The sequence below is a fragment of the Nerophis lumbriciformis genome, linkage group LG19, assembly GCF_033978685.3.
Source record: "Nerophis lumbriciformis linkage group LG19, RoL_Nlum_v2.1, whole genome shotgun sequence".
NCBI classification, from domain to species: Eukaryota; Metazoa; Chordata; class Actinopteri; order Syngnathiformes; family Syngnathidae; genus Nerophis; species Nerophis lumbriciformis.
In genome coordinates, this window is record NC_084566.2 from 1,632,501 (window position 1) to 1,650,000 (window position 17,500).

General features: G+C 42.9%; 2 protein-coding genes across 9 annotated transcripts in view; one reads left to right on the forward strand and one right to left on the reverse strand.

Annotated features, from left to right (window-relative positions):
* Nucleotides 1–12,880, forward strand: part of pde4dip (phosphodiesterase 4D interacting protein) — a 115,477-nt gene extending 102,597 nt beyond the window's left edge. For 6 of the 8 annotated variants that reach the window (XM_061979765.1, XM_061979759.2, XM_061979760.1 and 3 more), the window contains 5 exons: nt 6,052–6,195; nt 6,279–6,417; nt 6,489–6,535; nt 6,674–6,728; nt 11,165–12,880. In XM_061979765.1, the coding sequence (XP_061835749.1) occupies nt 6,052–6,195; nt 6,279–6,417; nt 6,489–6,535; nt 6,674–6,728; nt 11,165–11,274 (495 nt within the window). In that variant the 3' untranslated portion in view covers nt 11,275–12,880. The remainder of the gene's footprint in view (nt 1–6,051; nt 6,196–6,278; nt 6,418–6,488; nt 6,536–6,673; nt 6,729–11,164) is intronic. The other 2 variants (XM_061979764.2, XM_061979763.2) reach the window with 2 other exon arrangements.
* Nucleotides 6,411–17,500, reverse strand: part of prkab2 (protein kinase, AMP-activated, beta 2 non-catalytic subunit) — a 34,483-nt gene continuing 23,393 nt past the window's right edge. The window contains exon 8 of the mRNA XM_061979767.2: nt 6,411–6,866. Coding sequence (XP_061835751.1) covers nt 6,858–6,866 — 9 coding nt within the window. The 3' untranslated portion in view covers nt 6,411–6,857. The remainder of the gene's footprint in view (nt 6,867–17,500) is intronic.

Consider the following 17,500-nt stretch of genomic DNA (forward strand, 5'->3'; position numbering starts at 1 on the left):
CCCTTTTTGGATTCACTCGAGGGAGTACTGGAGAGTGCTCCCCCGGGTGATTCCCTCGTTCTACTGGGGGACTTCAACGCTCATGTTGGCAGCGACAGTGAAACCTGGAGAGGTGTGATTGGGAAGAATGGCCGCCCAGATCTGAACCCGAGTGGTGTTCTGTTATTGGACTTTTGTGCTCGTCACAGATTGTCGATAACAAACACCATGTTCAAACATAAGGGTGTCCATATGTGCACTTGGCACCAGGACACCCTAGGCCGCAGTTCCATGATCGACTTTGTAGTTGTGTCATCGGATTTGCGGTCTCATGTTTTGGACACTCGGGTGAAGAGAGGGGCGGAGCTTTCTACCGATCACCACCTGGTGGTGAGTTGGCTGCGATGGTGGGGGAGGATGCCGGACAGACCTGGCAGGCCCAAACGTATTGTGAGGGTTTGCTGGGAACGCCTGGCAGAGTCTCCTGTCAGAGAGAGTTTCAATTCCCACCTCCGGAAGAACTTTGAACATGTCACGAGGGAGGTGCTGGATATTGAGTCCGAGTGGACGATGTTCCGTACCTCTGTTGTCGAGGCGGCCGATTGGAGCTGTGGCCGCAAGGTAGTTGGTGCCTGTCGTGGCGGTAATCCTAGAACCCGTTGGTGGACGCCGGCGGTGAGGGATGCCGTCAGGCTGAAGAAGGAGTCCTATCGGGTTCTTTTGGCTCATGGGACTCCTGAGGCAGCAGACAGGTACCGACAGGCCAAGCGGTGTGCGGCTTCAGCGGTCGCGGAGGCAAAAACTCGGACATGGGAGGAGTTCGGGGAGGCCATGGAAAAAGACTTCCGGCAGGCTTCGAAGCAATTCTGGACCACCATCCGCCGCCTCAGGAAGGGGAAGCAGTGCAGTGTCAACACCGTGTATGGTGGGGATGGTGCTCTGCTAACCTCGACTGCGGATGTTGTGGATCGGTGGAGGGAATACTTCGAAGACCTCCTCAATCCTACCAGCACGTCTTCCTATGAGGAAGCAGGGCCTGGGGAATCTGTGGTGGGCTCTCCTATTTCTGGGGCTGAGGTTGCCGAGGTAGTTAAAAAGCTCCTCGGTGGCAAGGCCCCGAGGGTGGATGAGATCCGCCCGGAGTTCCTTAGGGCTCTGGATGTTGTGGGGCTGTCTTGGTTGACAAGACTCTGCAACATCGCGTGGACATCGGGGGCGGTACCTCTGGATTGGCAGACCGGGGTGGTGGTTCCTCTCTTTAAGAAGGGGAACCGGAGGGTGTGTTCCAACTATCGTGGGATCACACTCCTCAGCCTTCCCGGTAAGGTCTATTCAGGTGTACTGGAGAGGAGGCTACGCCGGATAGTCGAACCTCGGATTCAGGAGGAACAGTGTGGTTTTCGTCCTGGTCGTGGAACTGTGGACCAGCTCTATACTCTCGGCAGGGTCCTTGAGGGTGCATGGGAGTTTGCCCAACCAGTCTACATGTGCTTTGTGGACTTGGAGAAGGCATTCGACCGTGTACCCCGGGAAGTCCTGTGGGGAGTGCTCAGAGAGTATGGGGTATCGGACTGTCTTATTGTGGCAGTTCGCTCCCTATATAATCAGTGCCAGAGCTTGGTCCGCATTGCCGGCAGTAAGTCGGACACGTTTCCAGTGAGGGTTGGACTCCGCCAAGGCTGCCCTTTGTCACCGATTCTGTTCATAACCTTTATGGACAGAATTTCTAGGCGCAGTCAGGGCGTTGAGGGGATCTGGTTTGGTGGCCGCAGGATTAGGTCTCTGCTATTTGGAGATGATGTGGTCCTGATGGCTTCTTCTGGCCAAGATCTTCAGCTCTCGCTGGATCGGTTCGCAGCCGAGTGTGAAGCGACTGGGATGGGAATCAGCACCTCCAAGTCCGAGTCCATGGTTCTCTCCCGGAAAAGGGTGGAGTGCCATCTCCGGGTTGGGGAGGAGATCTTGCCCCAAGTGGAGGAGTTCAAGTACCTCGGAGTCTTGTTCACGAGTGGGGGAAGAGTGGATCGTGAGATCGACAGGCGGATCGGTGCGGCATCTTCAGTAATGCGGACGCTGTATCGATCCGTTGTGGTGAAGAAGGAGCTGAGCCGGAAGGCAAAGCTCTCGATTTACCGGTCGATCTACGTTCCCATTCTCACCTATGGTCATGAGCTTTGGGTCATGACCGAAAGGACAAGATCACGGGTACAAGCGGCCGAAATGAGTTTCCTCCGCCGGGTGGCAGGGCTCTCCCTTAGAGATAGGGTGAGAAGCTCTGTCATCCGGGGGGAGCTCAAAGTAAAGCCGCTGCTCCTCCACATCGAGAGGAGCCAGATGAGGTGGTTCGGGCATCTGGTCAGAATGCCACCCGAATGCCTCCCTAGGAAGGTGTTTCGGGCACGTCCGACCGGTAGGAGGCCACGGGGAAGACCCAGGACACGCTGGGAAGACTATCTCTCCCGGCTGGCCTGGGAACGCCTCGGGATCCCCCGGGAGGAGCTGGACGAAGTGGCTGGGGAGAGGGAAGTCTGGGCTTCCCTGCTTAAGCTGCTGCCCCCGCGACCCGACCTCGGATAAGCGGAAGAAGATGGATGGATGGATGGATATATATATATATATATATATATGTATATATATATATATATATATTTATATACACATAAATTGATATATACAGTATATCATTTATATTTATTTAGTTTGCCGTTTTTGTTTACATGTTAAAGGTGTTTTAATGAATATACATGCATGTTTAACATACGGATTCCTTTCTTTCATGAAGACAAGAATATAAGTTGGTGTATTACCTGATTCTGATGACTTGCATTGATTGTAATCAGACAGTAGTGATGATAACGTCCACATTTTCAAATGGAGGAGAAGAAAAGTTCCTCCTTTCTGTCTAATACCACATGAAAGTGGTTGGTTTTTGGCATTTTATTTGTCCAGCTTCCATATTCGTTTTCACACACTTTACAAGAAATACATTGGCGGCAAATTCCGTAGCTTGCTAGCTTGTTTGCGCTGGCTTTCGGAGACTCTTATTTTGTAAGTGCAGGCGCGATGGAGCGGCACTTTTATTGTGAAGACAGGAACTGTGCAGTCAGTCTTTAGGCTTTTGACGGGATGTACGGTTGAAATAAAAACGTGTCTTTTTTTCCTTCACACTTTTGATTGATTGATTGAAACTTGTATTAGTAGATTGCACAGTACAGTACTTATTCCGTACAATTGACCACTAAATGGTAACACCCCAATACGTTTTTCAACTTGTTTAAGTCAGGTCATGTGACCGCCTGGCTCTGTTTGATTGGTCAAACGTCACTAGTGACTGCATTTTATTGGTGGAACGGAGTGAAACGTCACCAGTAAGGCAGGCACTTTGAAGGTCTGTCTGACAGACCAAAACAAACAAAGCGTGAATTAACTGATCGATAAAAATTAGTAGCGAGTAGCGAGCTGAATGTAGATAAAAGTAGCGGAGTAAAAGTAGCGTTTCTTCTCTATAAATATACTCAAGTAAAAGTAAAAGTAAGTTGCATTAAAACTACTCTTAGAAGTACAATTTATCCCAAAAGTTACTCAAGTAGATGTAACGGAGTAAATGTAGCGCGTTACTACCCACCTCTGTATATATGTATATGTATATGTATATGTACAATGTTTATATGTATGTATATATATACCAATGAAGTATTATTCAATAAATATATAAAGGATTTTTGAATTGTTGCTATTTTTAGAATATTAAAAAAAAATCTCACGTACCCCTTGGTACCTTCAAGTACCCCCAGGGGTTCGCGTACCCCCATTTGAGAACCACTGTACTAGGTCATAAAATCAGTGTCAGTTGAGTCGGTCCATAGGTTGCCTGTAGGGATTTTTAATGTCCAGCAGATGTCATTATTTAGTGACACAGTATCTACACAGTATCAATACAGTTTTGCAATGTGTCAAAACGCTTCATGACGCCTCATCAACCCATCACTAGTAGATAGGTTATAGCTGCATCGCTCGCGGCTCGTCATATATTTAACGTTAATCCGTGATTTCACCGAGCGTTTCACTGACGGTGAGCAGCCTGACGGTGCTTCATTAACACCGCCGCTGTTTGACTCGTGGCCCGGGGCAGACGCTCGTAGTAACAGTCACGTGTTACAATACCGACGAGCTAACGTGTCCAGGTTATAACCATGTTGTCAATAAACACACATGGACTGAAGCTAAATCGTCCACTGTCCACTGCAGCATGTGAATGCAATGAAAATAATAAAATCTGAGCCAACCAGCTGTTAAAATGTTGTCCAGGTTAATGTTTTGGCCATCAAAGACCATTCATTTCAAGATTTCAACTGTGATTGGGCTTTAAACAGGTGGCTGACCTGTTCAGATGAGTGTAACTGCTACTGGTCAAATAATGTGAAATAGCATTTAATTTTACATGTATGCAATGCCATTTAAATGCAATTATAGATAATAATAATAATAAATACTGTGTAGTGTTGTAAATAGTCAACGGGAAGGATTCTATTAAGATATAAGCCATGAGCACTTCACAGCCAGAAAAAAACCTAGGCAGGACAAGTACAAATATTGGGGCAAGTAGATTTGAGAAGTCAGGCAAGTAGAAAAAAACCTTAACGTTGAACCCTGCATGTGTTGAGCTGCTGCCGCTTAAGGTTAGACGGCACTGTACATAGAGCGGTTCTGCTCGTTAGTAATAAATTCTAATGTTGGATGTTTACTCCTTCACACAGATGAGTATAGAAAAATATTTTCAACGGCCGAAAAGGGCTCGACTTGGAGAGGAGGTAGGCCTACAGTTCGGACCACAGGTGCGACCTGTTCAGCAGCAGCAGCAGGAGGAGGAGGAGGAGGAGGTTGACTGACTGTGGCAGGACACCTCTGCCTCTGTTTCACTTCATGTTGCTGGTAAATAATATGGTTGTAGTAGTAGGCTAAAGTTAAATTATTTAGTATTCACTAATTAAAGGGGCAGAGCTTTAAGAGACATTTTAGCTTTTATATTTTATAAGATATATTTTTTGTAAGAACCACAATTAATAAATATATTTCAGTGAATCACTAATTGTTCAAATCTGTATATAAATATGTACATAAAATGTTGTAATTATATTCCAACTCCACCCAACCCCCCCCCCCCTCGCCCGCCGACCACACCACCACAAATAGATGCCTGTCCTGTGGGAAACACTGTATATATATATATATATATATATATATATATATATATATATATATATATATATATATACAGGTTACTGTGGTTTATCCGTTAAACAGTGCTCAATACCAGGGTAAAGTGTAAAAAACACGGAGGCTACTTCATGGGATGAAATAGCCTCTGTTTTTTCCCTGACCCAAGGAATATATATATGTATGTATGTATGTGTGTGTATGTATATACATGTGTGTGTATATATATATATATATATATATATATATGTACAATGTTTATATGTATGTGTATATATATATATATATATACACCCCCTAAAAATCTGCGATGTGGTGAAGCTGCAATATTTGAAGCACAATGTGGCGAGGATTATTAGTTATTTAAATGATTATTTATAAATACTTTTAAAAAAATCTGCAGTCCTGAGCTTTCTTTGGTAGTTTTTTTTTTTTTTTTTTCATCATTAAAATAATTAATCTTTTTTTAAATTTTTATTCTTGTATTGAACAGAGAGCACAGTCTTTGTGTCAAATTATTTGCGTGTTTAATTTACTTGGCCAAAAAAAATGATTCTGATGTCTCAATAGTTTAGTACATTCGTATTTTTTTAACCATATTCTACAATTCTTAAATGTGGGAATTAATTTAACTGTTTCTTTTTACAAAGGCACTTTTTTTTCAAAAGTTGCAAGTGAGAGACGCTTACTTAGAGAAAAGAAAAGAAATGTAAAACTGCATCAATGTACCTGTATATAAATTAAAGATGCATTAATAATCGATTTTTAATCTAATTGTAGCTCCTGAACCGTAATCGAATCGTGAGGTGCCCAAAGATTCCCATCACTACATGTAATGCATTTCTCTCCCTGCAGTTTTTGGAGTACGTCAGCACCAAGAGTGTCCTGTCCAACACCAAGACTCTGAGGCAGATTCTGGAGGAGTCAGCGTCTCTGCTGAAGATGTTCTGGAGGGCGGCGCTGCCCAGCAGTGACGCCTCCATCCCCAACCTGCAGAAGGTCCGTACGTGCAGGCTCACACCTCATGACTTGTCTTGGTCAGGAAGAAGCCCTGAAACATGTCCACCATGGCCTTGACACAGGAGCAGTCCTTGCAGGAGGAGATCTTGTCCCTCAAGCTGCGCGTGTCTGAGCAGGAGGAGGTCCTGAAGGGGACCATACAAAGGCTGAGGAGCACCAGCCGCACCAAGGAGAGCATGGAGCATTTTATAGTCAACCAGTGTAAGTCTGGATCACCACCTGCAGTACTGAGTCTTTCTTTCACATACTTTCACAAGGCTTTGTTTTGTCAGTGTCAAGGACTCGTGATGTGCTGAAGAAAGCCAGGACAAACTTGGAGGTAACGTAAAAAAAAAAAAAAAATTACAAGTTTGGACATGTCTAAACGTGTCGTTAGTGATTCTATACTTGTGACTCCATCACCTTTTGTCTGTTACTTCCTGGTCTCACACTCGCCTCTGTGTGTGAACACCTCCAGAAGAACGAGCTGAGACTTTCTTCTCTTAGCTCCTCCTCTCGCTCGCCCTCTGCTGGTAATTGTCTGGCCCAACAGGTGGAAGCTGTCCCAGGTGCTCTTCGTTCTGGGGCAGCTTCTACTTTGGTGTGCATTTGCTTGTTTGGAATCACATCTCACCCTCTCATTCACCATCTTGTTGTTGCCTTCACCCCACCTAAAGTAGCAGCAGAGTTGAAAAACAAGTTGGCTTCAAATGCTTAATTGTGTTTCATTGTATCCATTAAAACATATCCAGTTGTATTGCAAGCCTTACGTTGAACGTGACATTTACGCGTCCTGTGATTGGATATGTCATCGGGACCATTGGCGGATGAATTTGAGAACACAGAGTTGAGAGACAGTTGCGATAGCCAATCAGATCACAAGTTGTTGACATGAGCTGTTCTGTTACAACTGAACAACTCTTGTTGTTATAGTGTGTCATGCTTGTCATTTAATTCAGTGTTTTTCAACCACTCGTGGGAGATTATCTAATTTCACCTATTTGGGGTAAAAATATTATTTTGGCAAACCAGTAATTATAGTCTGCATATTATGTGTTGTTGTTGAGTGTCGGTGCTGTCTCGAGCTCGGCAGAGTAACCGTGTAATACTCTTCCATATCAGTAGGTGGCAGCCGGTAGCTAATTGCTTTGTAGATGTCGGAAACAGCAGGAGGCAGCGTGCAGGTAAAAAGGTGTCTAATGCTTAAACCTCTCATAGTCATTCACATCGACGTCCCACTGGGGTGAGTTTTTCCTTGCCCTTATGTGGGCTCTGTACCAAGGATGTCGTTGTGGCTTGTGCAGCCCTTTGAGACACTTGTGATTTAGGGCTATATAAATAAACATTGATTGAAACCAAAAATAAATAAAAGGTCAGTGCCCCTAAGAAAAGGCATTGAAGCTTAGGGAAGGCTATGCAGAACGAAACTAAAACTGAACTGGCTACAAAGTAAACAAAAACATAATGCTGGACGACAGCAAAGACTTACTGTGGAGCAAAGATGGCGTCCACAAAGTACATCCGAACATGATATGACAATCATCAATGTCCCCACGAAGAAGGATACAAACAACTGAAATAATCTTGATTGCTAAAACAAAGTAGATGCGGGAAATATCGCTCAAAGGCAGACATGAAACTGCTACAGGAAAATACCAAAAAAAAGAGAAAAAGCCACCAAAATAGGAGCGCAAGACAAGAACTAAAACACGACATACAGGAAAACACCACAAAACTCAAAATAAGTCAGGGTGTGATGTGACAGGTGTTGACAGTACACCTACTTTGAGACAAGAGCTATAGTGATGCATGCTTGGTTATGGTTTAAAGTCATATCCAACAATTGCGACAACGACTTTTTACTGTCAACTGAGTTTCCTTTTTTAATGATTTCTGCTGGTGGTGTGCCTCCGCATTTTTTCAACGCAAAAAAGGTTGAAAAACACTGATTTAATTGTTACATGTGTATTTGTCACCATCATGTGGTCAGGGCAGTTAATATATATTTGAGAAGTGTGTACTTTGAATCAAACTTTATTGACCAGAAGTTGCATAAGCCAAGCAGAGGAATTTACGGTATATGTTTTAATTGCTCATGCATTTTAATTTGATTTTTAAATGCGCCAGAAAATAACCCGTTTTGTACACTGTTGCTGTGGCTCAATGCCCAGTAGGGTGGTAATGTGTTTCTGTGTAGTATTTCTCCAGCAATGGTCATGTGGTGACATCAATGATGGTATTTTGAGAGGTAATCATTGAAGTCGGACATCACTGAAGGCCGAGGTGGGAACCGCACGGCCCGCCACTGCGTAAAATTGTATGAAGAAGAAGCTTCTGCAACATTGATTACTTCTTTGCTGCCGTTCTGCACATGCATCATCGCCTCTCGGCTCGTCAAAGTTATTCTAGATTATAAATCATAATAGGAGGATTTAGCCTTGAATCTCAAAGTTCGAGATTAAATTGGAGTTAATAGCCGGAGATGGAGACAAATTACACTGCAACAGAAGACTGTCAGACTCAGCAGCAACTTTTTTTAACCCTTCGTGTGGATTAAAATAAATGTTTCATCTAGACAGACATCCTTATCAGTCGTCATCAAAGTAAGAGCAGACATCGTACAGTAAGCGATCATTTTATTATGTATGTAGTTTGTATTTCTTGTTTAGCACTTAGCAGTACTGCTACATGATACTTAGTGTTTCACTCAAGCGGAATCTGTTTAGCAGAGCTTCTAAAACTTGTAGCTCATCCTCCTCATATTCAGGATCAACAATATAAGATTCTTGACCACCATTTGTCCCAAAGTAATCGTTATTTGCGCTCACAAAGTCTGCATGATTTGCATTGTCGTCGATGAGGAAGGGATCTACGGTTCCTACCTCTACGTCACGAGGTCACATGACTTATTATCTCAAAATGGCTCGGGAATCTCCGTGAGCTTTTGACACTCTTTTGATCATATTTACTTTGGGAGTCTTTAGGTGTCATAATATGATAATATCTTCACTATAGAGGCCACTTGTTTTTCCACTCTACTGCTACTTTAACAACAGAAATGTGTGAAATTTGTCAGCATGTGAGTTGCCAACATAATCAATTTGCAAAGAAAACACTGACATAAAAAGTGCAGTACTTCTAATTGTATCGATTAGAAAAATGATGAACTTACCAAGACAATTGGGACTTTTCTACGCTTGCAACTTCATGGGAAGAGTTCAGGAAAAACCCAGTGCACAAAGCAAGGTCCATAAAAACACGCTCGGATGAGTTTGGTGTGGAGGAATCCCTTTGGAAACCTCTTTGGGATCAACTAAAACGAAGTCTGTCAGCCTGCCGCTCCATACTGATCATATTTTACTTCCTGTTGGTGTGTCGTTGTTGAGGTCTGGCGCACCAGATGGAATGAATCACTATTTCCTCAAATCATTTATGGCCTTTTGAAGGGAGCCGGATGTTGAGGAACCATTCCTTTAAAAGACTGGCTCATTATTATAGTTCCTCTTTTTACCTGTTGTTTATATACAGTCAAGGCATTGTATGTAATGTGTGTATATATACAGCACAGGCCAGAAGTTTGGACACACCTTCTCATTCAATGCGTTTTCTTTATTTTCATGACTATTTACATTGTAGATTGTCACATCAAAACTATGAATGAACACATGTGGAGTTATGTACTAAACCAAAAAAGGTGAAATAATTGAAAACATGTTTTATATTCTAGTTCCTTTAAAATAGCCACCCTTTGCTTTGATTACTGCTTTGCACACTCTTGGCATTCTCTCCATGAGCTTCAAAAGGTAGTCACCTGAAATGGTTTTCACTTCGCAGGTGTGCCTTGTCAGGGTTGATTAGTGGAATGTCTTGCTTTATCAATGGGATTGGTACCATCTATAAACATACATATATACATACATATATATATACATATATATATATACATACATATATATATACATATATATATATATATATATATATATACATATATATATATATATATACATATATATATATATATATATATACATATATATATACATATATATATATATATATATATATATATATATGTATATATACATATATATATATATATATATATATATATGTGTGTGTGTATATATATATATATATATATACATATATATATACATATATATATATACATATATATATATATATATATATACATATATATATATACATATATATATATATATATATATATATATACATATATATATATATACATATATATACATATATATATATACATATATATATATATACATATATATATATATATATATATATATATATATATACACACACACATATATATATATATATATATACATATACATATATATATATATATATATATATGTATGTGTGGGGGAAAAAAAATCACAAGACTACTTCATCTCTACAGGCCTGTTTCATGAGGGGGTTCCCTCAATCATCAGGAGATTCATCTCCTGATGATTGAGGGAACCCCCTCATGAAACAGGCCTGTAGAGATGAAGTAGTCTTGTGATTTTTTTTCCCACACATACATATATTGCGCTCTACTACGGTATCGAGCACTATTTTTTGGATAACCTTATTAAGACATATATATATATATATATATGTATGAGAGGTGGTCTAAAAATGTATCCATTATTTACATTTTTTATGCATTTTACTAAGCACCTTCTGATATCATTTTAAAAATGTGTTCAGTAAAAATAAAACCTAATACCTTTATTAGCCCTAATATACGCCTGCTCCTCTCTGCAGTTAAGTACATAAACATCCCTGACCAGTAAATTGGGAAATATGCTACTAAATAAATACGGTACTCATCGCTTACATTTCAGCACGCCACCTGCAACAACTAACAAAAGTGCAACAAAGTCTGTCTTAACGAGACAATATTGTATAATTCACCAACAATCTCATCTCTCTCTCGTGCATTCAGCTACGAAGCCAGGAGGGGGTGCCAGAGAGCAGCCTGCTGCTGGCCTTCGGCTGAAGGCTGACAAGCCGCGTCCTGCGGCGAGGAAGCGCAGCAGCCAGTGTTTGCTGTAGAGGCCTCCTCCACGCTACCACTTGTGACCTCCGCCTGTTTAAAAAGCCAGGACCCTCCTGATCTTCCAGCAGGCCTTAGCGAACAGATCCGTCCCAGCCCCCCAAATCAGCAGTTTTTGAGTGTAACTGCCAGGCGGTGTGCCTGTGTGACAGAAGGTGTGTGAAAGGTGTCTCTGGTGGTGGCAGTGACAAGCTGGTGGAGCTGCTGGAAGATGTGGCGCATCTTATTGCGAGACGGGTGGAAAAAGGGTGTTTTGTGCATGTTAGAATGAGGTTAGCGAGAGGAACGCTGCACTTGTCATACATCAAAGTGCAGCGTGTGATCGAGGGCAGTTCACTCAAACTCACTGGCATCCACAATGTCTTTTCTTAGTTTCATATTCGCAGTGGAAGCTCAGCAGTAATCATCCACGCGTAAAAACCAGCAAAAGCCTCCATTTTTACTCACCAGCTTCTTTTTTTGTATCGATCTAAGATCTGGACGTGGTCTGAACCAAGTACCCAAAACAGAAAGGAGTGTTGGTACGAGCATGTGCAATACAATGCCCACCGTTGTTCTCACACTGGAGTGTTGCATGAGAGTGCGTTTGAAAAGTAAAACTAAAAAAATCAAAAGTTATAGGACAGGATATTGCCATGACTTGCCAAAGTTTGAAATACACACCATGGATTTTCTAACTGTGGTGGTGCACAGGCTCCGTTTAGTTGATGAGGAATGGAGTGAAATCATACATTTATTACCAACCGAAGCCAAATGAAATGTTTAAACTGCGAGTACAAGAAACTACGCCATCATAAATGGTGGTACTTGCCATGCAAACTATGTGTGAAGTAGTACTTGGTGTGAAAAGTACTGAGAACACTTGCCTTAACCGTGGGAATGTACCTTCAGCATACAGAGCTCTGCTTTGGGTTTTTCCCAATCCTGAGATTCATTTTGGACCAAAACGGACACAAAAAAGCTAATTCTTTAGTAATGATTGTACTAAATAATATTGTCATGGCTCAGTCATACTTTGGCAGGCTGCTGGTGGGATCATTGTTCTGTACGTTTTGGTTGGTGTTCATGCTTGTACATGTGCCATTGATGCTGTAAATAACTTGCTTTTATCACTTTGGTGTGTGGGTGTGTGCACAAACGTTACATTTGTGTTTTTTTGCAAACTTGGAACATTTTGGGGTCGCTGTGCAATAACTTTAGATTGATGTTAAACATCACGCGTGTTGCCGCCAGGTGTTATTTATACGCAGCGTGTGTCACTCTACTACGCCTTTTACCACGCCCACTTATTTGGCAAGAGTTGTGTTGGTTGGCTTGAGAGCTGCTTCAGTGAGCGTGTGCCAAGTGCAAACCAAGCCTTATTGTTAGTGTTTAAGAAGGGAATGAAAGAGCGGATGTAAATACAGTACAGCACAGTAGTGTTGCTGCAGCTTTTTACACGGCTAGAAAGAGAAAGCTTTGTTTTGCTTAATGAACTAGAAAGCCGATGCAGGACTCATCTACTCCTTTACATGTGTCCTGTCTCTGATGACACTTAACTGTGTGTTGTGTTGCCAAAAGTATTATTTTTCTGGGGGGGGGGAGAAACAATAAAATGTTTTAAAATAAAGCTGTGTTTGTATGTACCTTTTCACAAAAAAATAATACATTTGTACATGTTTTTATATTTTCTTTTTTGATATTAACAATTAAAAATATATATATTTCACGTTTATACTTGTAAATGGAAAAACCAAGAAGAGTTTAAAAAAAAAAAACATTGCAGTTGTGCATCTCCATATATACAGTATATATATATATATATATATATACACATACACACACATATATATATATATATATATATATATACATATATATATATATATATACTGTTTATATATATATATATATATATATATATATATGGGAAAAAATCGATTCGAATTTTAAAAAAATCTATTTTTTACCACAAAAATATGTATACATATATATACACATCCATATATATATATACATATATATACTATACATACATACATATATATACATACATAAATATATATATATACATACATACATATGTATATATAAACATACATATATATACATACATATATATATATAAACATACATATGTACATACATTTTTACACATACATACATATATACATACATACATATACACACATATACACACACACATACATACATACATACATACATACATATATATATATATACATATATATATACATATATATATACATACATATATATACATATATATATACATACTTATATATATATACATACATATATATATATACATACATATATATATATATATATATATATACATATATATATATACATACATACATACATATATATATATACATACATATATATATATACATACATACATACATACATTATATATATATATATAATATATGATGAGATAATGAGATCATTATTCATGCGTTCGTTACGTCTCGTCTCGACTACTATAACGTATTATTTTCGGGTCTCCCTATGTCTAGCATTAAAAAATTACAGTTGGTACAAAATGCGGCTGCTAGACTTTTGACAAGAACAAGAAAGTTTGATCATATTACGCCTATACTGGCTCACCTGCACTGGCTTCCTGTGCACTTAAGATGTGACTTTAAGGTTTTACTACTTACGTATAAAATACTACACGGTCTAGCTCCGTCCTATCTTGTCGATTGCATTGTACCATATGTCCCGGCAAGAAATCTGCGTTCAAAGAACTCCGGCTTATTAGTGATTCCCAGAGCCCAAAAAAAGTCTGCGGGCTATAGAGCGTTTTCTATTCGGGCTCCAGTACTATGGAATGCCCTCCCGGTAACAATTAGAGATGCTACCTCAGTAGAAGCATTTAAGTCCCATCTTAAAACTCATTTGTATACTCTAGCCTTTAAATAGCCCCCCTGTTAGACCAGTTGATCTGCCGTTTCTTTTCTTTTCTCCTCTGCTCCCCTTTTCCTTGAGGGGGGGGGGGGGCACAGGTCCGGTGGCCATGGATGAAGTGCTGGCTGTCCAGAGTCGGGACCCGGGGTGGACCGCTCGCCTGTGCATCGGCTGGGAACATCTCTACGCTGCTGACCCGTCTCCGCTCGGGATGGTGTCCTGCTGGCCCCACTATGGACTGGACTCTTACTATTATGTTGGATCCACTATGGACTGGACTCTCACAATATTATGTCAGACCCACTCGACATCCATTGTTTTCGGTCTCCCCTAGAGGGGGGGGGTTACCCACATATGCGGTCCTCTCCAAGGTTTCTCATAGTCATTCACATCGACGTCCCACTGGGGTGAGTTTTTCCTTGCCCGTATGTGGGCTTTGTACCGAGGATGTCGTTGTGGCTTGTGCAGCCCTTTGAGACACTTGTGATTTAGGGCTATATAAATAAAGATTGATTGATTGATTGATTGATATATATATATATATATATATATATATATATATATATATAAGGATGATGCTCGAAACCGGTTTTCCCGGTTGTTCGATAAGAAAAGAACCGAGTCCTTGCACTCGAATCCCTTTTTGAGAACCGGTACCCGTTATCGAGACCACTATAGTAAAGAAAAACAGTTGGTTCTTTATTCGAATCCCTGGTAACGAATCCCGTCACGACAAGAAATGCCCCGTGTGACATCACAAGAAATGACGTCACGTAGCTCAGTCATTTGTCACGGTGGGGTGCAGCGTGCTGCGGTTCGTTCCCGACCTGTTGTGTTAATCCACAAGTAAAGCACAAGTAAAGAAAACTTGGATTATTTCACTTTATGTACTTTTTTATGCCGAAAGAGGCGATTTAAAAGAGGCGATTTCAGCCAACAGCCGAGTTAGATATACTTTTCGAGACGAGTGATGCAACCGAGTGACGTAAGCGCGCTCCCGCGTCAGGGGGTGCATATTATGGCAGGGGTGCGTTTTCCGGCACAACACCGGGACGCAAAACTGACGGCTCCGGACGAAAGCGTGCAGGTAGAAGATGATTTATTTCTCATAAATCATACACATGACAACAGACAGGAACGAAACAAAAGGAAAGCATGCCGTTCGCACGAGAAGCTAAAGCAAAAACTTACTTAGCACAGCAATACTAGAAGCTAAGGTAACTTTAGCACAGGAATCATGAGCTCCATCCATCCATCCATCTTCTTCCGCTTATCCGAGGTCGGGTCGCGGGGGCAGCAGCTTAAGCAGGGAAGCCCAGACTTCCCTCTCCCCAGCCACTTCGTCCAGCTCCTCCCGGGGGATCCCGAGGCGTTCCCAGGCCAGCCGGGAGAGATAGTCTTCCCAGCGTGTCCTGGGTCTTCCCCGTGGCCTCCTACCGGTCGGACGTGCCCGCAACACCTTCCTAGGGAGGCGTTCGGGTGGCATCCTGACCAGATGCCCGAACCACCTCATCTGGCTCCTCTCGATGTGGAGGAGCAGCGGCTTTACTTTGAGCTCCCCCCGAATGACAGAGCTTCTCACCCTATCTCTAAGGGAGAGCCCCGCCACTCGGCAGAGGAAACTCATTTCGGCCGCTTGTACCCGTGATCTTGTCCTTTCGGTCATGACCCAAAGCTCATGACCATAGGTGAGGATGGGAACGTAGATCGACCGGTAAATCGAGAGCTTTGCCTTCCGGCTCAGCTCCTTCTTCACCACAACGGATCGATACAGCGTCCGCATTACTGAAGATGCCGCACCGATCCGCCTGTCGATCTCACAATCCACTCTTCCCCCACTCGTGAACAAGACTCCGAGGTACTTGAACTCCTCCACTTGGGGCAAGATCTCCTCCCCAACCCAGAGATGGCACTTCACCCTTTTCCGGGAGAGAACCATGGACTCGGACTTGGAGGTGCTGATTCCCATCCCAGTCGCTTCACACTCGGCTGCGAACCGATCCAGCGAGAGCTGAAGATCTTGGCCAGAGGAAGCCATCAGGACCACATCATCTGCAAATAGCAGAGACCTAATCCTGCAGCCACCAAACCAGATCCCCTCAACGCCTTGACTGCGCCTAGAAATTCTGTCCATAAAGGTTATGAACAGAATCGGTGACAAAGGGCAGCCTTGGCGGAGTCCAACCCTCACTGGAAACGTGTCCGACTTACTGCCGGCAATGCGGACCAAGCTCTGGCACTGATTATACAGGGAGCGAACTGCCACAATCAGACAGTCCGTTACCCCATACTCTCTGAGCACTCCCCACAGGACTTCCCGGGGTACACGGTCGAATGCCTTCTCCAAGTCCACAAAGCACATGTGGACTGGTTGGGCAAACTCCCATGCACCCTCAATGACCCTGCCGAGAGTATAGAGCTGGTCCACAGTTCCACGACCAGGACGAAAACCACACTGTTCCTCCTGAATCCGAGGTTCGACTATCCGGCGTAGCCTCCTCTCCAGTACACCTGAATAGACCTTACCGGGAAGACTGAGGAGTGTGATCCCACGATAGTTGGAACACACCCTCCGGTTCCCCTTCTTAAAGAGAGGAACCACCACCCCGGTCTGCCAATCCAGAGGTACCGCCCCCGATGTCCACGCGATGTTGCAGAGTCTTGTCAACCAAGACAGCCCCACAACATCCAGAGCCTTAAGGAACTCCGGGCGGATCTCATCCACCCCCGGGGCCTTGCCACCGAGGAGCTTTTTAACAACCTCGGCAACCTCAGCCCCAGAAATAGGAAAGCCCACCACAGATTCCCCAGGCCCTGCTTCCTCATAGGAAGACGTGTTGGTAGGATTGAGGAGGTCTTCGAAGTATTCTCTCCACTGATCCACAACATCCGCAGTCGAGGTCAGCAGCACACCATCCCCACCATACACGGTGTTGACACTGCACTGCTTCCCCTTCCTGAGGCGGCGGATGGTGGTCCAGAATTGCTTCGAAGCCGTCCGGAAGTCTTTTTCCATGGCCTCCCCGAACTCCTCCCATGTCCGAGTTTTTGCCTCCGCGACTGCTGAAGCCGCACACCGCTTGGCCTGTCGGTACCTGTCTGCTGCCTCAGGAGTCCCATGAGCCAAAAGAACCCGATAGGACTCCTTCTTCAGCCTGACGGCATCCCTCACCGCCGGCGTCCACCAACGGGTTCTAGGATTACCGCCATGACAGGCACCAACTACCTTGCGGCCACAGCTCCAATCGGCCGCCTCGACAACAGAGGTACGGAACATCGTCCACTCGGACTCAATGTCCAGCGCCTCCC